At 36.7% G+C, this 24,030-nt stretch overlaps 1 protein-coding gene across 3 annotated transcripts in view; it reads left to right on the forward strand.

The window, feature by feature from the left end:
* Chd7 (chromodomain helicase DNA binding protein 7) overlaps positions 1-24,030 on the forward strand; it is a 214,988-nt gene that overhangs the window by 121,579 nt on the left and 69,379 nt on the right. For all 3 annotated transcript variants that reach the window (XM_042666031.1, XM_042666047.1, XM_042666039.1), the window contains exons 4-6: positions 8,723-8,864; positions 14,079-14,216; positions 15,513-15,578. In XM_042666031.1, coding sequence (XP_042521965.1) covers positions 8,723-8,864; positions 14,079-14,216; positions 15,513-15,578 — 346 coding nt within the window. The remainder of the gene's footprint in view (positions 1-8,722; positions 8,865-14,078; positions 14,217-15,512; positions 15,579-24,030) is intronic.

The following is a 24,030-nucleotide window of genomic DNA, read 5'->3' on the forward strand; positions in this document are numbered from 1 at the left end:
ATGACACAAAGTGTTGAATTTGAAATGAACATTGTGAATGAAAGCAAGTTAGACTTCATGCTCTTTCTTGATTTTTCTTTTGTATTCTTTTCCTAAAAGTTTAATACAGCTAGTGTACTAAGTTAGAACTTTATTTTTAAATTTTAAAAGTGAGAGTTTAAGTAACTTGTCTTAATATTTTGTTTCATTAGTGATTTTCATAGAACTTGATTTAATAATTTGTCATTAAAATCATACATTTGTTCTTAATAAAATATAATTTACTTTCTTTTACAAGGTATCTCTCAAACAGAAAAGTAGAGAGAAGTTTTTTTTGTTATTATAAAGGTGATGTATAAAGAGATTATGGTTACATAGGTCAGGTAATGTGTACATTTCTTTTTGAACAGTGTCACCTATTCCTTGCTTTCTCCTAGTTTTCCCTCCTGACTCCACTCTCCCACAAGTTGTATAGTTCATTTTCAACATACTGGCTACTGAGTATTTCTGCTGAATTCGTTCACCCTTTGTCTCATTATTTCTGTGCTTTCCCTTACCCTCCCCCAAACAAATAAAATTACATACATGACATAAGGTACAGAAATAAAAAACAGCAGCAAAGGAGAAAACAAACAAAAACGTAAAATCAAAATAACAAAAAACTTCTTGTTTCCATTTCTTGGAATTCATTTCAGTAAACACCATTTTATATGATCATATGCACATACTTATTGAGCCTTTGTGATCCTTTCCTGAGAATATCCTCCTTTCGTCTTAATGTGCGAATATTTAGAGTTCTGTATAATTTATCATGTCTAAGTGTAATTTTTTTTTTGTCTTTTACCATCCAGTATGTTTACTTGTAGATTTATAGGCACATTCTAGTTACCACAAATGAGGGAAAACATGGAACCTGTGTTTCTTTAGGCTTGGCTTACCTTGTTAATATAATTTTTTTCCAAGTCCTTCCATTGCCTTATGAAGGGTGCTATATCACTTTTCCTGATTGAAGCATAGACTTACGTTGTGTATATATACTACATTTTCTTGATCTATTTGTCTACTGAGGGGCATCTGGGTTGATTCCATATCTTTGTATATTAAACAGTGCTACAGTGAATATGGTTGTTCTGGTAGTTTTAGTGTGGTCTTGGATAAATGCTCAGGAGTGGAATTGCTGGGTCATAGGGAAGCTCTAGGTTTAATCTTTTGAGGAACCACCATACTGCTTTCTGGAGAGAGAGAGAGAGAGAGAGAGAGAGAGAGAGAGAGAGAGAGAGAGAGAGAGAGAGAGAGAGAGAGAGGAGAGAGAGAGAGAGAGAGAGAGAGAGAGAGAGAGAGAGAGAGAGAGAGAAAAGTGCTTGAACTCAGGGCCTGAGTACCCTTAGCTTATTTTGCTCAAAGCTAGTGCTTTACCACTAGAACCACAGCTCCACTTCTGGCTTTTTTGGTGTTTAGATGGAGATAAGAGTCTCATACACATTTCTGCTTGGTCTGGCTTTGAACATCAGTCCTCAGATCTCAGCCTCCTAAGGAGCTAGCATTACAGACATGAGACAGAAGCACTCTATCATTTCTGGCTCATTGGTGGTTAATTGGAGATAAGAGTCTCAGACTTTCCTGCCCAGGCTGGCTTTGAATCAGGATCCTGTGTTCTCAACCCTGAGTAGCTAGGATTAGAGTTTAGGAGTTAGAGTGATGACATCTGCTTGAAGCAAAGTCTGTGGGCATTAGGCTGGACAACTAAGAACAAAGATGGATATAAGCATTTTGCTTATTTGCTTAGGGGCAGGTGTTGGACAGTGAGCTGGGCATTCCTGGACTTTAAGTGGAGGAGTACTAGTTGTCTTGGTGTGAAGATGTTTATCTTTGGACTTATTATCTTTCACTCAGTATTCATTTTGCTACTTTCCTCAATTTGTTCTATTGCCTGTAATTATAACATTCTAGTTTAGTCATAAGATTTTATTTAAAATTTTTATTATATTATGTTTGGTTAATTTTACTTTGTGTTTTTACGAATTTTATGCTGCATTAGTCTTTTTTATTTTTTAAAAATTATTGTAAGGGTGATAAACAGGGCAGTTACAGTTAATGTAAGTAAGGTTTTGAATTCATTTCTTTTTCAACACTGTTATCCCCTCCCTCATTATCTCTTGCTTACTTCTCCTCACTTTTCACCCCTCCCCAAGTTGTAAAGATCATATGCAACATAGTGTCTTGTCTTCTAAACTTTCTTGTGCTTATTCTATTTTGGTTTGCTATTTTTATTTTTTACTTTTCATTGTATAAAAAGCTTACTGAGCTGGACATGGGTGGCTCATGCGTGTAATCCTAGCTACTCAGGAGCCTAAGATCTGAGGTAGAGCTAGTGCTCTACCACTTTTGAGCAGAAGAGCTCAGGGACAGCACCCAAGCCCTGAGTTCAAACCCCAGGTCTGACCAAAAAAGTAAAAGCTCACTGGTCAGGTGTAATGGTACATGCCTGAATCTTAGCATGCAGGAAGATTGAGAGTTTAAGATTGGCCTAGGCTAAATAGTGTGTTCTACCTCAGGCTGAGCTGTGAGATCCTGTCTAGAGAAAAGAAGGGTGGGACTAGTCTTGCCTAATAGGTAGGTCTTAGAGGGAATCTGTACTGTAGTTAAGAGCAGTTCAATGGCATTGAACCGATGACCTTAACAGCTGTTTGTGCATTTCGTTATCATAACTCAGAGTTGCAGTAGTTACAGGTATTCTGTGTAACATCCTACATGGCATCCTATGCCACAAGTGTCTCTCTTTCTTTGTATCTACTGGGTTCACTTCTTTATTCCAAAGCCTTAATATTTGAAGTAAAAAAATATGCCTCAATAATTTTTGCCCTTCTCCTAAAAGATGAGAGCGTGAAATTGTAGAGAAGCTTGCATTTCTGAAAATGAACCAGATTAATCTTCCTTACCTAAGCCTTTGGGTTGACTTTCTCCAATGTGATTTAAAAAAAAAAAGGATCTTCATTAACATATTCCATCTAAAGTGGCGACTAGATTGGAAACTACATTGTCTAGCCATTATTGACTGACCATAGTCTCTTCATTAAACTTGGTTTCATAATATGATTCCTTTCAAATTTTCTATCTTACTGAGGATGAAGGTCCTTAGAGGCTAACACAGATCAGTGTTTAACTACATTGTGTTTTGTAGCAAATAAAGTCAGCTCCGTGGTTTTATAATAAGTTCTGGCCCTTTGGATAAAGCTTTATTTAGAAAGCCTGTATGTGACAGAAAGAACTAGTCATCTATATTGTATTTTAGTGTGGATGAAACTATCCTTTCCTGTCTTCAGTGAAGAGCACCCAGCCCATCTGTATGACCTCTCACCATCTTAGGCTGAATAGGAATTCTTCTATAATGGTAGAGTCCTTATAATGCCCCTCCTTGTGGTAAGTATAACTCTTTGAACCCAGAGTTTGTGTTCTAATGGGTTGCTGTTAAGAATGCTCTTCACAATGATGATGTATGTTGTGATGACATTGGGGCACTCAGAGAATGTGGTGCTTGGTCTCTGAGCTATGGCCTCTGAGCTCTTCACTTTACCCACCAGTGTCACTTCACCCTCCCAATGAAATGTGAAACCTAAGACTGGAGAACAATGACCCTCCAAACTTTGTAGCAGCATCCCTAGGAATATTCCTTTCTACCATGAGAAGTAGGTGGCTCTGCATCTCAGCCTCTAGCTGCATGAGTAGGGGGTTCTGTATTTTGATCATATCACTATTGATGGGAGATAAGAATTAGGAAAAGAAGGACATTTATACATTAGGAGATGAAATATGTACATGGTAATCCTTTCTATTGGTTTTGAAAACCTGCTTACGTTTTTGTTTCCCTCTAGTCTGTGAATATTTTGGCCCCGTTTTATTGTTTCACAGATGGTTCACCATAAAGATAGATGCTGTGTGTGTGTGTGTGTGTGTGTGTGTTTGTTGTTGTTGTTATTGTTGTTTGATTTTTGAGCTTAGGCCTTCACTTCTAGACTCAGGCTGTCCTAGAACTCATTAGGTAGCTTAGGTTCTATGTTGCCTTGAACTCATGACTTTCCTGCCTCAGACTGAACCATCATAGCTAGCTTTTTGTGTTTTAACAAATTAGTGAGAAAAAGCACTTAGAATAGTGTCCACTATGTAGTAAGAACTATATAGTGTACTTACTGTTGTTTCTTTTAAGTAACTAGATAAGCTAACCTTTATAATTAATTCATCTAAGCCTTAGCTCATCCGAGCAGGCACCAGGAATACAAAGAATACAAAGACTTAGGCTCCAGGTACTCTTTTGAGCCTATCAGGCAGCTGACAAAAGACACATATTCACACTACTTCAATTTTAATACATTTTAAACACGATGAATTTTGTGTATTTTACATGTTCTTTGTATAGCGACATCATGTGGCATGGCATGTAGGAAGAACAGTGAAATCATACCCAGTCCAGACTGGTGGTCAGAAAGTACTGCTTAGAATGAGTGATGGGCAAGCTAATGCCCAGATGAGCAGCTTGGAACAAAAGTGGGAACAAGTTTTATATGCCTGGAAAATAAGGAAGTAAAGGGCCTGGTATATTGACAGTTGTAAATACTACTGAAGCCCTGTATTAGCAGTACTTAGAATCTCAGACATTACGTATAGGATATTGGATATGTATAAGTACTTATGTATAAGTACTGGATCCACATCTCAGCTGGTCACTATGGATCCTTGTGGAGATGGATTTCGAAGTGATGTTCTGGCATCATTATTCTGAACTAGGTAATATAGGAGGCAGAGCAAGTTCAGAAGAGAAGCTGGGTACTAAAGGCTCATGGCTGTAATCCTAGCCTAGGAGGCTGAAATTTAAGGATTGCAGTTCAAAGCCAGTCCAGGTGGGAAAGTCTGAGACTTTTATCTCCAATTAACCTCCAGAAAACCAGAAGTGGTGCTGTGGCTCAAAGTGGTAGAGCACTAGACTTGAGCTGAAGAGCTGAGGGATAGTGCCCAGGCCCAGAGATCAAGCCCCACAACTGACCAAGAGAGAGAGAGAGGGGGGTGGGGGTGGGAGGATAGACATGGTTTTTTTTTTTTTTTTTTTTGGGTCCGGTCGTGGGGCCTGAACTCTGGGTCTGGGCATGTCCTCAGCTCTTCAGGTCAAGTCTAGTGCTCTACCCCTTGAGCCACAGTGCCACTTCCGGCTTTTTTCTTTTTGCTTATGTGGTGCTGAGGAATCGAACCCATGGCCTCAGGCATGCAAAGCAAGTGCTCTACCACTAAGCCACCTTCCCAGCCCCTAGACATGGTTTCTTATGGGCTATATTTGCCTGCTTCTCTTGTGATTGCACTTTAGGGTTGTCATGTAATAGCCATCTGTGGCTTAGCCCATAGTAGACATCTTTGTGCTGTTGGAGATCTGAGGTGCAGTATCTGTGCTAAGCCTGTCAGTGGCCTCCTCCTCCTCAATATTATAGTGTTGATTTAAGGGATATTTCTTACTAACAACTTGAAAGAACTTGCTCTTTATATCTTCAAGCTTTTGACATAATATGGAAGAGGAGTTTATGTATTGCTGTGTTTTTTAAAAGACTAGTTTTGAATCCTACAGACTTTAATAATGACTCTAAATGTAAGTTCTGTCCTTCTGTCCCACAGCTTGGATGATGGGGAGATGCGGCAGTGACTGTTGCCCTAGTTGGGTGGGAATGACAGCAGCAGTTCTGGGAATAGGGAGGAATATGGTATGGGTCTGTTTTCCTTGGGGTTTTTTTTTTTTTAAGCTTGTAATTAGCAGTATCATTCATTGATTTTTTTCCCCCTTCTTTTTATATTGCTTAGATGAACTAACCATAACCCTCAATGCAAGTGGAGTCTTCTCTGTAACACCCTGTAGTTGATTTGGTCTAGTGGGGCTGAGCCAAGGCCAGAGAATAGGGGTCGCTTGTCTTCCAGGTGTGTGGAATTTAACCATCTATGCCCAGTGCTACCTGTCTTTCTTCCATGACTTTTTCCCCCCATTATGTTGTTTAAACTTTATAACGAATCTTGGTGGAAGATATGATTTACCTCACTTTGTATCTGAAGAAACAGGCACAGGAGATGTAAATTATTTATCCAGGGTCACAGATCTTAAGTGACAGTTGGAATTTGATCCGAAGTCTGATTGACATATGTGCTCATCCACTATTCTATAATACCTTCTTCTATTAAAATTAAAAACAAACTCAACACTTGACTTTAGCTTCTTGTGGGCAGAATAATTTAAATACGAATACTTAGTTGATAGTACAAATTAGCTTATTGCAAAATAGTAACAGGCAATTTAATGTCAATAATTCAGGTTTTTTTTTCCTGGACTGTACAATCTGAGTGGACACTGAAGATTTTGTAGCCTTTTTTGACTCTTAGAGTGTTTGATTTGTATATTGATATGTGGAACTGTTAGCTGTCTTTGAACATTTATAGAACAAGGTCTAATGAGTTTGCAATCTTTCAGTAATCAGATCTGGGGTGCTTCCTTGGCTACAGCTTTTTGTCTAAGCATTTGGAGAGGTCCTGTCTGACTTTCAGCCATCTTGGAGATTCCGTACAGTTCATTCTTGGGAAGAGCAGATGGAAAATCATTAGCACTTCTCTCTTCCAGCAAATAGATGTTTCCTTAGACCTGGGCTCTGGTCTGATTCCAGACAGTGAGTCTTTACTCCTGAAGGACAGTTGCATGCAGGCCTACAACCCCACTAAATTGAACCATGTACTTCGCTCTGGTAGAGAGAGGTCACCGTGGAAAGCACTAGCTGCCAGCTCACTTTACCTGGCAGTGGTTCAACTCTTTGACAGGCCTACCTCTGATTTAAACAAATTTGAGAAATATGTAAAGTTTTGGAAGCAGTTTTGCACTGATTTGATAAAAGAAACCACAAAACACTGCAGCGCAGGTGTTGAGAATGTTTGAAAGCTGATTGAGGGAAGCAGATGGCTTTAGTCAGTGGCATCCAGCCAAAAGAGCAGGTGCTGGTCATGTGACCGCTGGTTACCAGGGTAATCTGATTGCTCTTGGCGTGCAGATGAAAGGAAAGAGGCCCAGTGTTCAGCTGTAGTATTGTATAATTTGTGGCAGTTAGAGCGGAAATAAATGCTGGAAATGGAGCCTCATAGTAGGGGAGACTTCTGTCCATGTGTAGCGTAAACACTAGGACAGTTGGATAAGGAACTGTTGTATGGATTTTTTTTAATTTAAAAAATATTATGCTTTCTGTAGGTCTCTTGGTGACTTAATGTTTTAAAGACATTGCTTTCTTTCTATATAAAAATAAAACGAACTCTTGAAACCTAACTGCTGTTTGCTGTAATAATGAATTGTTTTAAGTTACTTCCTGATGTGACCAATAAGTTAAAATGTTAATGAAACAAAATGAAAATGAACTGAACATTTAAAATAATTTAAGATGGTCAAAGATTACTGTGTGTTAGAACATTTTTATATTAGCAATACTTTTGATATACTTAATGTGATACATGTTTTACTTAAATAAAAGCATATAGGTGGCGTGCCCTCTTTGTAGTAGCTAAGGCTAGAAAACATGATGTTTAGTTCATTCCATTGGCTATGGTATTTTTCTGGGAATTTACAAACTTCAATAAGTAAATTTAATATTTTAATATGTATTTTACTGTGAGAATTAGAGTTGAGGCTCCCTAGAACTAGAAAAATAATGGTTTCTATACTTGAAATATTTTCAGAGTCATATAGCAAATGGTAATTGATGTTAAAAAGTCTTGGGTAACACAAGTGCACATTCTAACAGAATGTCAAGCCAAGGTTCTAAAGGTGCTGATAAAGTTTTAAAAAATTTTGTTGTTGTTGTTACAGTGCATTTATGCCTTTTGTCTTAATGGATCATTCAAATCCTGTTAATGTTTGTCAGCAAAATACTTGGAAAAAATATGCTTTAATTAGTGGGGTTGATTTGCTATTTGTATTTCAGAGACCTAGCTTTTTGGGGGGCAGTGAATGGGAGGAAAAGCTAATTGTGGAGCTTGAGATGTAGCCTAGTGGTAAAGTGCTTACCTAGAAAGTACAGAGTGCTAGGTTCACTCTCCAGGACTGTTTGGGGATAAGAGATTGTGACAATACTCCAAAAGAAAATATATCCACTTATTTTTAACTAAAAACAAACATTAAGTAAAATTATATATTTCTGGAATTGTTTTTTTAAATTAAATGATTCTAAGTATGATAAAAATGCAATTGGATAAGTACAGAATGGGGCACTTAGCACTACAGGTTTTTGCGTGTGTGTTTTTTAAAAGACTTCATTGGAAGTATGTGAAACTATCCCAAGAGATATAATGTTATGGATCATTATATTATTTTTTTTCTTGGACATCTTTTTAAAAGGGCTTTGTACAATACCTTTGAAACTTAGAGTAATATTACTTCTTAGTTTGATTTTGCATGGTTTTGTGGGTTGGTAGTGGTTTTAAACAAATGTACTATGTGTGGCATTAGAGGTTTTGCATACCCTTTTATTATAATTTAGGCCAGAAATTTACTAAAGGTCATCCATATGAATTTGAGCTAGAAACTTAAATTTTTTTGACCATTGAATTATAAGTCCAGCACACCTGGACTTATCCATTGTCATAGACAATCTAGGACTATTAATATGGGAAATAGAAATTTTGGGAAATGTAAAAAACCACATTAAGAACTGAACACTAAGTGGTATACCTTGAATTCTAGTAATAAGAAACCTGATTCAGATGCAAGTGCTTTGAAGAAAAAGGTCAACAAGGGAAAAACAGAAGGTTCTGAAAATTCAGACTTGGACAAAACACCCCCACCATCTCCTGCTCCTGAAGAAGATGAAGACCCAGGTGTTCAGGTAATGCCATTATTCTATTCCTGAGCTTTGGATGTGTAGCATGGTAACGTTAGCCACATATGTAAAGCACACTAGACCTCCTCCAGCTTTGTTATAGAGATACTTGTGAGACTGTCCTTACTTTCACCTGGAACATTATATCCTTCATGATGAGAGCTGGGGGAAACCAACCTGGAATTAAGTTCCTAACTAGAGATGGTTTTGCCATCTTTTATTTCATAATTAAGAAAGGAAAAGAACCATTTTTGTTTTTATAAATTTGTATCTCCATGTTTTACATGTTTGGTTTAACACTGTTAATATACTGTATTGGTTCATTTAAAGCTTCATTCACATTTTTCAATTCTTCCGAAATTTGGTTGCTTGGCAACTTTGATTTTTCAGATTATAAAACCAAAATATGGGGCTGGGAAGGTGGCTCAGTGGTAGAGTGTTTGCTTTGCATGCATGAAACCCTTGGTTTGATTCCTCAACCCCACTTAAGCAGAAAAAGCCAGAAGTGGCCTGTGGCTGAAGTGGTGAAGACTAGCCTTGAGCTGAAGAGCTGAGGGACAGCACTCAGGCCCCACAACCGACAACAAAACAAAACACCAATATATAGGAGTTGGTAGTTCATACCTGAAATCCTAACTACTCAGGAGGCTGAGAGCTGAGAATTTGAAGTTCAAAGCCACCTAAAAATCCAGAAGTAGAGCTGGCTGTCAAAGTAGTAGAGCACTAGCCTTGAACAAAAAAACCTCAGGGTAAGTGCCCAGGTCCTGAGATCAAGCCCCAGGACCAACAAAAATAAACAAGCAAACAAAAAGCCAAAAACAGAACAATACATAACTTGTCTTAGTGTTTTTTGACTTCTGATAGATAAGGAGATGTAGTCATGCAAAGTAAAATTTCTACCAACTGTGCAGAGTTTTCTAGCATTAGATTCTTCTGCATTTTAGAGAATTTTACAGGAATAAGTTGAAGAATTAGCCCTGAAACGTGCTTTATAAATACAGGTTCCCGGTTTGAAAGGCATGCTGTCTTCACTGATTGGACTGAGAAAGATTCTTACATGTGACAGTTAAACATGATTTCCTTGTTAGATTCTCTGGAAAGAGGCCAATCTGGTCCACTGGGGGTGGCTGGGAGTGTAACTTGTGAGGATGACGTCTGAGGGAGTGGTTTCTGAGGCATCCCACTAGAATAGGCAGCCAGCACTATGTATCTTTAGTCTAAAGAGCTGCAGATTTGTTTTGGGATTTGTTTTGAGTACAGCTCCTTGACATCTGTAACTTCACACAATGACCTAAGCTCAGGACCTGAGATGGGGAAAAATGGAGAGAGAATGTGAATGATTGCTTGTTTTTCTACAGTATGTGTTAATTAAATAATTTCTTTTCATCATATGTCAGTGAAAAAAATTCTAGGAAAGCAAGTAGGTATCTTTTGTAATTATTTAAGGAATCTGAAATTGAAGTCTTTTAATGATTTTGGGTTTTATTTTATGCTCAAGAATGTTTCTCCTAATTTGTATTTGCGTAAAGTAAGACTTATGGCAATAATAGGAAATGCTGTTAGTCTTTTACAAGACTAACTGGTTTTAAAAAGTCTATTTGTTAAGTCAGATTCAAATGGACTTTATGAAATATTAGGGCTTCCCCCCTTTATCTTCTGCATGTCAGTTACAGAAAAGTAATAATTTGTTAAACTTTGCTTGCTTTCTGATTGACTAGTGTGTGAGTGTTCTGGGCTTTGTAGCTAACATGAAGAGCCATACAAAGAGAGATGATTTTGAAGTTTGTGATTTCCCGTCATCTTTGGTGCAGGAAGTGATACTGACTGCTTGTTTGTTATGTTTCTTCCTGTAATACATTCATGAAGGGCTTAGAGCAAAAATCTTTCAATTTTGTAATTAGTTTCCAAACACAAAAGATGTATAATTTTAAGTAACTCAAAACTGTTTACAAGGTACTACACCAAGGAGATAGATCATGGAGACACATTTCAATCTTCCGTTCTGTACACCTAGTTTAACTCAAAGTATCTTTTACAAAACAAACCAAGTTTTAAAAAGCTGATTTATTATTTCAGTGTCACCTCACAATTTCTGGCTTGTGGTTTAAATGCAATTCTAACATTGAATTTAGATCCACAGAATTCTTTTGAATAATATTCTACCTCATGATTTAAACAGTATATAATGAATAACTTTATATTGGAAAATTTTTAAAAGGAATTTTGATGCTCAAATGATTTTTAATAATTATATACAAAGGAAAGAAACCATGAAATACTTAAAAAATTTTGGGCAATCAAATTTAAGCTTTATATTTTTAACATTTGTGATATGACCTTGTACCTACTACCAACCCCATCAGCATTGCACAAAGTTATATCACAAAGTTGATTTAAGACAAGAAACACAGATGACAAAAGTCATTCACTAATACATAGGGTTGTTTTTTTTTTTTTAAATAAGACCCCATTTTATTGTACTGGAACATTTCTTTAATAATGGAATGGGGTTTAATGTAAAGTGAATTTGTCTTAGACTGTGTCCAGACCCTGTCTCGTTACTTATGGTGGAAGAATACTTTGACATTGTGGCCTCAAGCATGGAAGCCTGATAAAACATCACAGATGGATCATTAGTAGCACGTCCCTCCTACGGTAATGGCATAAAGATGGAAATATAAATTAATCCATTTTAATTTAAATTGATACATTAGATGGAATACAAATATTGGGCTAAATTTCACAAAATTAAAACATTGTTCTTCATAATAGCCCTTTAGGTTTTAAAGAAATTGGCCGTCCAGATGTGAGGGATGGTAAAGTAGGCCTGGAAGCAGGAGTAAGTAGGTCAGCTTTGGAAAGAGAAGGGAAGCTGTGCAAGATAACTGGGCCATTTTTCTTTGGAAAACTGGAGCTGATTAATGATGACTCTAATCCTATTAATTGCAATACACAATGCTTTGAATGAATTCCCTTAAGTGATCATCACATTATTTGTATGAGGGTAGTACTATCATTAACCCCATTCTATAGAACAGGAAACTGAGGTCCACATTTAAGGAACTCATTTAAGCCCATACAAGAATCAGGGAAAGTTCAAACAGGAACATTCAGTCCTAGGGCTCACAAGGTAAAACTGACTCCTTTGACATAGGAAAGGGTCCAGATGGTACAACCTCCCACGGGTTTCTGTACCACCTGTCTTGGAGAGGAGGAATGTGGAGAAACCTCTGGCCTGTATCACTACTCCCTCTGGTTGAGACCACTAGGAAATCTGCTAATAAAACATTAGTCCCAAATAGTTTTGTGTCAGAAAGGTACCCTATCCCTCCGCTGCCATGAATTTGTAGGACTGGGTGCTTCCAATCTTGAACAATCTTATTTGACATTTATATGGAATTTGTATCTGTTCCTCAGACTGGAGTGTACAAAGGTTAAAAATCCATCAAATATTATCCAAGTGTCAGTGACTCACTCCTGTAATACTAGCTACTCAGGAGGCTGAGATCTGAGAATTGAGGTTCAAAGACAGTCTAGGCAGCAAAGTCTATGAGTCTCTTATTTCCAGTTAAGTACTAAAAGCTGGAAGTTGAGCTGTGGCTTAAGTGGTAGAGTCCTATCCTTGGGTATAAAAAGCTTAGGAACAGTACCAGGCCCTGAGGTCTAGCTCCAGGACTCATGCCGATAAATGAATAAATACATATATGCATAAATATGTACCCATCAAGTATCACCCATTAGGAGAAACTGGTGGGATTGTGTTGGTACTATCCTGAGATATCCTCTCTCTGCCTCACTGACCAGCTATAAAATTTATTTCATAATTCTTTTTTAAATTTAATTTTATTGTCAAGGTGATATACAACTGGGTTGCATACATACAATAGGTAGTGAGTACATTTCTTGTCAGACATTTTATCCCCTCCCTCATAATTCTTAAAAAGATTTGTATAAAATGATACTTTTCTCTGTTCTTTCTTATTTCCTTGTGAATTTTATCTTTCAACACTTAATATCTTCAGAAATTTTCAAAATGTTTAAGACCAAAATAAAATGCAAGCCCTGCTCTGCTCTGTTCACTCTTTTCTCCAGAATTAATACCTGTCAGTAATTCGTGTATCTTTTCAATTATTTTTTTCTGTTGCTGAAAGCATGCTCATGTCTTTTTTTTTTTTTAAGCAAATGCTTGGTGAAGCATAGAATAGTAGACAAGGCATGCTTCTTTTTATCTATATGTGTGTATTAACAGTCTATACATCTAAATGCCTAAACTTCTTTTTGTCTTAAATAGAATCAAACAATTTAACTTGTCTCTTTTCCTCTCCCCACTTTTTTTCTCCCTCCCTTCTTCTTCATTACCTTCCTTTCCCTTCTTTCTCTTCTTTTTATCGTCTCTGTCTTTTTTTATCTTACATTTTTTACACATATTCCCCAAATATTATGGGTAGCTTATGAAGTGCAACTGCTGGGTTAAGGAGCTGATATGTTTTAAATATTGATATAAATGACCACGTTGTCCAACAGAAGGCATTACTGGTTATATTTTGACCACCACAGGATTATAAAAATGCACATTTTGCCAATAGCCCTACTGATACCCAATATTACCAATCTTTTACATTTTAACCAGCAAAGTAAAAGTTACGATGTTAAAAAATTAAAATATTTTTTATTCATTATGAATTTTGTCAGCCCTTCAAAAAAAATTAGCCCATTTCTTTTAGGACCAAATTAAATTGCAACAACTTTTAAATGAAATGTCTTTCTGTGAGTATCTTCTGAAATATCTTTCAGTGCCTTAGAAAATAATGTACCAATATTTGTGTAGAACCTTATAATTTGCAAATTATTTTCTAATCCACCCACCTTTTTTTACTTTTTATGTGAAAAATATGCTGCCACATAGAAGTAGAAGAGTATAATGAACCTCTATAGATTCATTGGCTAGTTCTAGTATTCTGTCATTTCTGATGGATACTCTGGCTCCGTGGCTTGTTGCTGCATACATTTTCCTGTGGAAGGGCACATAACTGGGAATGACAGAGTGATAGTCATCCCAGGATCCACAACTGTTTTCATTATGTACTTGCCACAATGATCTTTGCACTCTATTTCCAGAAATTTCATGTATTCTTTGAGATTAAAATATATCTTACCATTCTGCATCATGTTTCAGAGCCTCAAAAATTGCTTTGTAAAACCCACTTTGTGTTGTTTTAGAAGAGACGATCCAGCAGGCAGGTGAAGAGAAAGCGGTACACTGAAGACTTGGAGTTCAAGATTTCTGATGAGGAGGCAGATGATGCAGATGCTGCTGGAAGAGACTCACCCTCTAATACCTCACAGTCTGAGCAGCAGGTCAGCAGCTTGATCCAGAGTAATTCACAGGGACTTTTTTTTTTTAAATAATTTTTGTGCCATTCCTGGGCTTGAACTCAGGGACTGGGTGCTGTCCCTGAGCTTTTTTGCTCAAAGCTAACACTGTACCACAGAAGTAGAGTATAAGTAGTCACAGGTCTACTTCTGCCTTTTTTGGTAGTTAAGAGTCTCACAGGCTTTCTGGCCTGGGCTGGCTTCAAACTGTGATACTTAGATTTCAGTCTCTTGAGTAGCTAGGATTACAGGTGTGAGCTACCCTATGCCCAGTTCTCACAGACATTTTTAAAAGATAGTCTGGAAATTTTATAGCTAGCCCTGGATCATTCAATGGCAGCATTGGACTTTCAACAGGGGACGTTCATCTAATGTTGGCTAATGTGCTAAGGGAAATTAGTTGTTTAGAAGTATCTTTTAAAAAGCCCTGTTCACTGAAATTTATTTTTATATAAGCCTGTGATATGTAATTTGACACAATTTTGGAGAATTAATGGTCTGTGCTGAGGAAGAGTCAGTGCTAGAATATGAGGCAGCTGAATTTACCTCTGAGAATTCAGTACTGTAGCTTCTGGGACTTTAATAAACCACTCAAGCTCATCTCCTGCTGTTTGGCACCATAAGAACCCCTTTATGAAATTACTGCCTTGTAGTACACAGCAGGGCACACTTTATTCTCCATGCAATGTAAATGATGGATAAAATAGTTTGTATAAAATAAGGGTAGTAATGTAGGATTGATTATCATGAAGATTTTTAATAATGCTCTTTTCTAACTATTACTGTACTTTGGTTAACAAACTGGTAACCCATTGAAAAAGTACATTAAATGCAGCTTTGTGTTTTATTTGGTAATTTGTGCTATGTTAAATTGTTGTGTAATGTTTGATGTGACCTCCATAGATAAACGCTGCCTACAATAACAAAGTGATGAGTATATTTACCCCATGGGTATAGCTGAAGGAAAGTTATATTTTTTTTTTACTGCTATCATGCAGAGAATATTTTCTCTTAGCAGCTGTAATTTTTGAATGCTCTCTGGCTTGATGGACCCATGCTAGTGTACGTAATTAACCACATAATTATGAAGTCAGAAGCACTGCTCTTCCTCTTGCTTTTCTGTAGAATGAACTTTTAGTGTTTTAGTCATTGACTTTGTACCTAGTGATTTAGAGGGTATGGAGGTAGTGGCAAAGGGGAATAATTGTTTGCTTATGTCGTATAAGGTCAGATGTTTTCTATTGAATAGATATACATCACTTTATTTATTTTTTTCTTCAGGAATCTGTTGATGCAGAAGGCCCAGTGGTAGAAAAGATTATGAGCAGTCGGTCAGTGAAAAAGCAGGTGAGCACCACTTGGAATGATAAAATTTGTTGTGTATGTGTGACTCTTTTAGGATTGTTGTATTGTAATTTCCTTTTTAAGATTCCATTTTTGCAAAACATTGTGACATTTCTAGTCCCATTTGCTAATCTAATATATATTTGGGGGATATTTGATCCCAAATGAAGTTAAAATATATTAAGCAATGAAATTAAAATGTATGGTTCTTTATTATTTCATTTGGAGGTGACAAGGAACTGAGGAGTCACCAAAGAAATATATAGAAGTTTCAGAGTTACAGGCTACCTTTTTCACAAAAATTTGCACAAAGATCAAAGTCATGCATTTACCTCTTATCTGTCTTTGAAAGGAAAAGGTTTATTATTTGGGCAAGTAAATGTTTTCTCATATATTTTCTAACATTTTTATATACAGTTAAAATATCTGTATTTCCCACACAAAGGTGGAATATATAGGGCAGTTATCAGTATAATTTTGAAGAGAGTATGATTTACTTTTCAAAGTTCATGTTCTGCACACGTTAGCCATGTATACCTGTTGGTAGCCATATAGCCACATCATTGAGTGGAGAATTAGAGTGACTGATTCTGTGTTTTCTTTTTGCTGTGAAAATTCTTTTCATCCCAATTAACTGCCTTCTTGTCCAGTTTGGGAAAATGACATTGCCTTTTTGAATAAAAATATATCTAGAAAGTAGTCTCTTTGCATATGTATGTTTTTTTCTCCCCTTGAATCAATCATGCTCGCAGTTTTTTTGTTTGTTTTAAATGGGCTTTCAAAGTGAGGGGAAGTACATGGAAGTACAGCTTGTTGTTTGTGTATTTGTATGTGTATATGTGTATGTAAATGTGTACATGTACACACACACTGGATTCTGTGACTTTTGTGCTTAAGGTTAGTGCTCCACTACTTGAGCCACAGCTCTTTTTCTAAATTTTGGGTGGTTAATTGGAGATAAGAGTCTCATGGACTTTCCATTCTACGCTGGATTCTAGGACTTTCCATTCTACACTGGATTCTAACTGTGATTCTCAGATCTCAGCAACCTGAGAGTAGCTGGGATTATAGGCATGAGCCAACAGTGCATGACTATTTGTTTTAACATGAAATCAGTGTCAAATTATATAAAACATAATTTCCCTGTGTGAGAAATGAGGAACTGAGGAATTAGGGGACTGAAAGTGAGATCTCAGGGTTATCAAATAGGAAACTTTCGTTATTCAAATAATTCTTGAAAATGTCGTTGAATCAACAGTAAATGGTGTGACTTTGTTCCATATAATTGTATGATACAAGGTATGGATTTTTACCAGTTTATACATCCAAGTCTCTGTGAAAATAATTGGGAGCAACAGGTCAATGTAGTTTGAAATTCAGTGTGGAGGTAGGTGTATAGATGGTTATCTGTTGATTTTGAATGTGAAGATATTTGCCCTGATGATTACATAATAAAAATCTCAGCCAAATTTCCCACCTGTCTAAGCAGAAATGAGTACTATTTAATTCATTAGATAGGTTTTATTTTTATCATTCTAATAGCTCTAGAACCATTAATTTGTGAATTGTAGATATAAGGTAAAATTTAAATACTTGACATGCTTTAAAGAATAATCCTCTTCACTGAATTGAAATGACTTGTTTGAGTAAATAGCATGTCGTTTGGATGGGATATACTAATTTTCGTTCAATTGATAGTACTTCAGCCAGAATGCTCAGCAGGTTTGGGGGTTGCATATTATAATTAGTTCTGTTATTCAGAGCTACTCAGACTACACATTATGTAGGACATTGGTTTTTCTTTCTGTTTTGCCTACTCTAAGGCTTTCTACCCCCTTTTACCTCCTTCCTAGACAGGTGCCAGTGTTTCAGGAATGAGTATTATTACCATTTACTGATGATCTGATTTATCTTAAGACATTAAAAATCACTCTATATATGAAGGTAGAATATTGATTGATTTTATGAATTTGAGAATACTGAGACATAGTGGAACCTTTACTCTGGAAAGGGTTATGTGCCTTGTGGTATGGCTTAGAAGAAGAGGAGTGTTGCTCATAGAATTGTTGTGTATTACCTAGTATTTCTTAAAGGGCAATAAAAGTCCAGTAGAAGATACTAAACATGAATTGGTACTTAGTCAACTGCTAATATTCCCAAAACATTTTTTTTTAATCAGCTTTAAAAACACTGGTGGAAAGTATTGAAAACAGAAACAAAGGGAAATTTGAGATTTCTTTTTCCTGTGGATTCTAGCTATGCCTGCTGGTCTGTTTCATTTTACCATGAATAATTTAAGAACTAGCTGTGGAGAAGGTGTTTCTCCCCACTCCCTGGCAGGACAGCAGAAACTGGCTATAAGTTCTCTGAGCCTGTCTAGTAGGTACTAACACACAGTTGGACTTCAGTGGTTTTCAAATCAATGGGCATTTGTGCTGTACCTAAGTGGTGACATTGTTTCAAACTCCTCTGAGCCTGATGACTTATGGCTCATGCCTGCAATCCTAGCTACTCAGGAGGCTGAGATCCGAGGGTAACACTTTGAAAGTTTGAAGCCATTTTGAAAAGGAAAGTCTGTAAGACTCTTATCTCCAATTAAGCATCAAAACAATCAGAAGTGGAGGTGTGGCTCAAATAGTAGGTAGAGTGCTAGTTTTGAGCACAAAAGCTCAAGGATAGCATCCAGGCCCAGAGTTTAATCCCTGCACAACAGCAGCAACAACAAAACCTCCTAGCAGGGCCCTACTAATTCACCACTTCTAGTTTAGTGGGGATGGTTCAGATATTTATGTATTGTTCTAAATCCAAGTTAGTGTACATGAGACCCAGTAGAAGGACTATAGTTGGAATGTATATTGAATTTTAAGGCACAAATATATATGTGAGAATTGATATTTGGATCACATAAAAGTTACTTCTTTTCTTTTCTAGTTTCTAGATTTAGTTTAGTCTTAACCCTTGCTGCTATGAGCCATCTTTTTTTTTTTTTTTGCCAGGCCTGGTGCTTGAATTCTGGGCCTGGGCAATCCCCTGGGTTCCTTTTGTTCAAGGCTGCACTCTATCATTGGATCCTTAGCTCCACTTCCTGCTTTTTCAGTGACTAATTGGAGCTAAGAGTCTCACAAACTTTCCTGCCCAGGCTGGCTTTGAACCTTGATCTTCACATCTCACTCTCTTGAATAGCTAGGATTACAGGTATGAGCCACAGAGCCTAGCTGAGCCATCTATCTTTAGAGAGCAATTCAAATCCTTTTTGGATCAGGTTAGAAATTGTTTACAGACAACTTCTAAGTGTATTTTTTAAGATTCTTCATTTTCTCTTTTAAGAATTTATTTTAAACCCAAAGATTATGTGTCTCAATTCTCCTCAGTTGAATACAGCAGTTTAAAAAAAGTACAAGTTTAGGCAAAACTTCTTATTCTATTTATTATCACATCACACTTATTTTCTCCCCAAATAAATTGTGATTGAGGTGTTTTTCATTCTTTTGTGTTTCATTCTTTTGTGTGTTACTTAACAATCATTTTCTTTCTTTTTTTTTCAATGTGATTTAGCTTTGTATGTCCATGAGACTACTGAAGTTAGTAATAGAATACTTAGGAAAGGAACCATTTCAAAGTATAGGATTGTCATTAGTCATGTGAATGGACCAGTCAATTTATTGCCTGATCAAGAGTTCTGGTGCACATGAGTAGTGGGACAAATGTGACTTAAAATGTTTGGAAGTTTACATTTCATATGAATTATAAAGATATCCCTAGTCTAGTTTTGGAGTCTAGTGAAAAGAAATCTTCTCCTAGTTTTGTAGTCTAGTGAAAAAACAAATGAAACTACTGAAAGAAATCTCAGATTTAATGGCAACTGTCCAAGATATAAATTTGTGGATGTATGTAACTTAGTGTTTTAACTATTATCATTGGGTATATATATTGTAAAATGCTTTCTGAAAATAAGGCACTGTGGGGTGTTGAAGGTTTATCCGAATGTCTATGCCATTTAATGAATACTTGATTCTTCAGAGGGTTCATAAAGTCTCAACAATTATTTTCATTATTTTACTATCAATAAAGCAAAAGCAGACAGCACGATGAGAGAAAAAGGTTAAAAACAGCTCTGTAGTTCTACAGCAAAAAAGATGATTATCTTATATCATAGTTAGTTAACCAAATATAGTATTATATTCAAAAAATACAGGAGACAATTTTGCACCACTTCTGAGTGAGGTTTTAAAACATAGTCTGTTCTTCTAGACACCTCTAGACCCTTTCTTTAGGATTTTCACAGCAGGTTCCCCGAGGAGAGCTGATCATGACAAACATGGGTATAATAAGAGTTAGGGACAGAGAGTTATGAGTCAGAGTTTTCTGGGAACAGAGTTGAAATAGGATGAAAGCTATCTCAGCTGTTGGGAGATTTTTTTGTGTGTATGTGCCACTTAGAATTCTGGGACAGTCCTTAGCAGGAAGAACAGTGCTGGAAGAGTATCAATACCAGACTTCAAACTCTACTACAAAGCCCTAGTAATAAAAACAGCATGGTACTGGCACCAGAAAAAGTCTGAGGATCATTGGACTAGAACTGAAGACCTGGAAGTTGAACCCACAGACTTATGGCCACCTAATCTGTGGTAAAGGAGCTAAAATAAAACAGGATGAAAGACAAACTCTTCAACACATGTTGAAGAATTGGCTAAACACATGTAGAAAACGGAAGTTAAATCCTTATATATCACCCTGTACCAAAATCAATTCCAGACGGATGAAAGACTTCAAGGTAAAAGCAGAAACCCTGAAAATATTACAGGAAGAAATAGGGGAAACGCTAGGCCTCCTTGGCACAGGTCAAAACTTTCTTATAAGTACCGCGCACTAACCGATTGTGCCACTTGACTCCATGGTCAAAATTTTCTTAATAAAGACCCAGAAACACAACAAATCAAAGAATGGTCGGATAAATGGGATTGCATGAAACTACAGAGCTTTTGTATGGCAAAGGACATAGCTAGCAAGATAAATAGAAAGCCCACAGACTGGGAGAAGATCTTAACTAGCCATACAACAGACAAAGGCCTTATATTTAAAATATACTTAGAGCTCAAAATATGAAATCTCCCCAAACAAATCCCCAAAGAAAAAAAACCATTAACAAGTGGGCTAAAGATTTAAAGGGAGACTTGTCTGAAAGAAAATAAGATAGCTAATAGATACATGAAGAAATGCTCAACATCTCTGGCATAAAAGAAATGCAAATCAAAACAACATTGAGATTCCACCTTATCTCAGTTAGAATGGCCATTATCAAGAACTCTAATAACAATAGATGCTGGCAGGGATGTAACCAAAAGGGAACACTACTACACTGTTGATGGGAGTGTAAACTTGTTCCACCACTCTGGAAAACAGTATGGAGGTTCCTCAAAAGACTAAACATAAAGCTCCCCAATGACCCTGCAATCCCACTCCTGGGCATTTACCCAAATGATCACAGACAAGGCCACACTAAAGTTACCAACACAACCATGTTCATTGCAGCATTTTTTACCATAGCTAAGATATGGAACCAACCCAGATGTCTCTCAGTAGATGCATGGATGAAGAAAATGTAGAATATATACACAATGGAGGTCTATACTTCTGTCAGAAAGAATGGCATTGCTCTATTTGTAAGGAAATGGAAAGACCTGGAAATATTTATATTAAGCAAAGTAAGCCAGACCCCCAAAAAGTAGGTTTCATAGTTTCCCTTATTTGTAATAACTAGAATATGTCTATGATATTCCTAACAGGAGATCTCAATAGCCCAATAGCTAAGTGCATAGGACCATATATAATGAAGTGTATCAACATGAACTCCAAAAATTAGAAACTAGAGGTTCTTACTAGATTCTGTATGCAGCTATTTCTATTTTTTTTCTGTTTTAGTTTTCTTTAGCCTTTGTCTTGTATATGATTACCTGGTCTTTGGAAGGGAAAGGAAATCACAGAAACAACAGGATAAAAGATGATCTAATGTAACAGTGATACTCATTTAATACTATGTTGGAAATGAACTATACAACTGGGGAAGAGAGAAGTAGGGAGGTGTAAATGGGAGAAAATGAGGAATGGGGTATCAATGTTTAAAAAGAAATGTATTCATTACTTATGTAAATATAACCCCCCTGTTCATCACTTTTACAATAATGAGTAAAAAATAAAAGAATTCTGGAACAGTGAGGATGTTTAGAACTAAATGAAAAAGGACAATATGGAAGAAAGATAACAAAGAAGGAAATCAGAAGAAGTAGTAGAGCATAGAAATAATTGTTGTCTTAACACCATCTAAAAGGTGCATCATTTTGAAAAACTCAGAATGGAAAAACATAGCTTCTATTAGAAGAGTAAAAGTTCAGATACTTCAGATTCATTTTCAGTTTGAATGTTCTGCTAGCTATGCGAAGCACTAAAGATCTAATCTTGCAGTTTTGTGTGGTTGTCTATTACCTTGTCTTTGCCTTTGTATAAAGAAAACATTTTTAAATGGGAATAGAATGGGGAAATGTAGGGTGAGCCTCGTATGGATTGTCATTTGAATTGATTGTAACTTTTATAAATGAATTCCAGGTTATATAGTTGGCTCTTGGAGGAATGAAGCTGTTGTTTGTTTGTTACATTTTGGATAACTAAGTCTTTTAACATGGGTTGTGTTCTGCATACAGAAACTTTAAAAGCTTCTGTAGCCAGGCATACGTGGTTCATGCCTGTAATTCTAGCTATTTAGGAGGGTGAAACTTGAGGATTGCAGTTCAGGGCTAACCCAGACAAGAAATTCTATGAGCCTCCTTCCTCCAATTAACCAGCAAAATGGTGAAAGTGAAGTCATGGCTCAAGAGGTAGACTTGAGCAAAGAAAGGCTCAGGGACAGTGCCCAGACCTCGAGTTCAAGCTCCTGAACTGGTACCATTAAAAAGCTTCTATGAACCAGTCACCGGTGCCTCACTCCTGCAATCCTAGCTTACTCAGGAGGCTGAGATCTGAGGATTGCTGTTCAAAGCTAGCCTGGGCTTCAATTAACCACCAGAAAACCAGAAGTAGCACTGTGGCTCGAGTGGTAGAGCTCACTTTGAACTGAAGAGCTCAGTGCTCAGGCCCAGAGTGCAAGCCCCATGACCCCCGCCCCACCCCCAAAGCTTCTATGTACTTTGGACCTTTCTTATGTCCATTAGGACACAAGCAGGTCAGACCATGTATTGATCTGTTCCTGACTGTCCATACTTCTTATTGGTGATCTGCAAATAGGTGTAAAAAATGTGTTTAAAATTTAGGTTTAATGATAGAAATACTTTTTTTGTACTGTTCCTATTTTTAAAATTTTATGTTATTATAAAGATGATGTACAGAGGGGTTACAGTTACATAAGTAAGGTAATGAATACATTTCTTGACAAACTGTTACTCCTTCCTCATTTTATCCCACTTTCCCTCCTTCCCCCAAGTTGCAAAGTTCATTGCAACACAACGTCTTGTGGGTATGCTGTTGCATTGGCTCACCTTTTGTCTTTTGTCTCACCATTTTGTGATTCCTCATCCCGTCTCCAAATCAGATAAATGTATATACAAGACTTAGGGTACCAAAATTAAAAGCAGTGACAATAGAGGATAAGTGTCTGTTGGCCTTCTTTTGTAATAGCTTGAAGATTATAGATTGAGGGAAATCAGAGTACTTTTGAAAGGTCTGTGCCAGTTGGAAGTCTTTGGTTTTTTTATTTGCTCTTTGCCATGCTCCTGCTTGCCTTAATTTTCTTTGAAGCATCTATGTATGAAGCAATGTAGCACTCATGTATGGCCCCATGACAGACTTGGGGGCTCTTGTATGAGTATAAAAGCAGTCTTGAAACATCTGTAAGGGGTGTTTATATTGATTTGATGTTCTTCAGAAAAAAAAATATATAGTATGACTTGCTTAATAGCCTATAACCAAAAGAGAAAGAGATGTCTAAAATATCACATAAATGTTATCTTCCACATGTAGTAGAGAAGGTACAAAGGAGATGTTAAGGATAGTCTTACCACTGAACGATTCATTTGGCTGATATGCATTGTAACTTTAACCTTACCTAAATGTAGCATTTGAAGTGTTAATTTTATTTGGCTGCTATGTATGTGAGACATCTTGTCTGAGAGATTTTAATTGTGCCATTGAGTAAAACTAAAACTATGAATAGTCATCCACTGAAATTACAGCATAAGAACATGATTTAGTTTTATATGATTTCTTGTTTAGAGTTATTAACTATATGGAGAAATAAATGTCTTTTAAATATTTTAAAACATTACAAAGCTCACAATGTAAAGTTGCCATGAGGCAGCCAAAAATAATACATATGGCATTCAGGAGAGCAGTTGCTAATTGGCTGCTGCCTGAGAAAATGGTACACTTGGCGTCTACTTAACACTGTGGGTTTGGCAGAAAGCCA

This window comes from Dipodomys spectabilis, unplaced genomic scaffold (assembly GCF_019054845.1).
Source record: "Dipodomys spectabilis isolate Male_0828 unplaced genomic scaffold, ASM1905484v1 ptg000015l, whole genome shotgun sequence".
NCBI classification, from domain to species: domain Eukaryota; kingdom Metazoa; phylum Chordata; class Mammalia; order Rodentia; family Heteromyidae; genus Dipodomys; species Dipodomys spectabilis.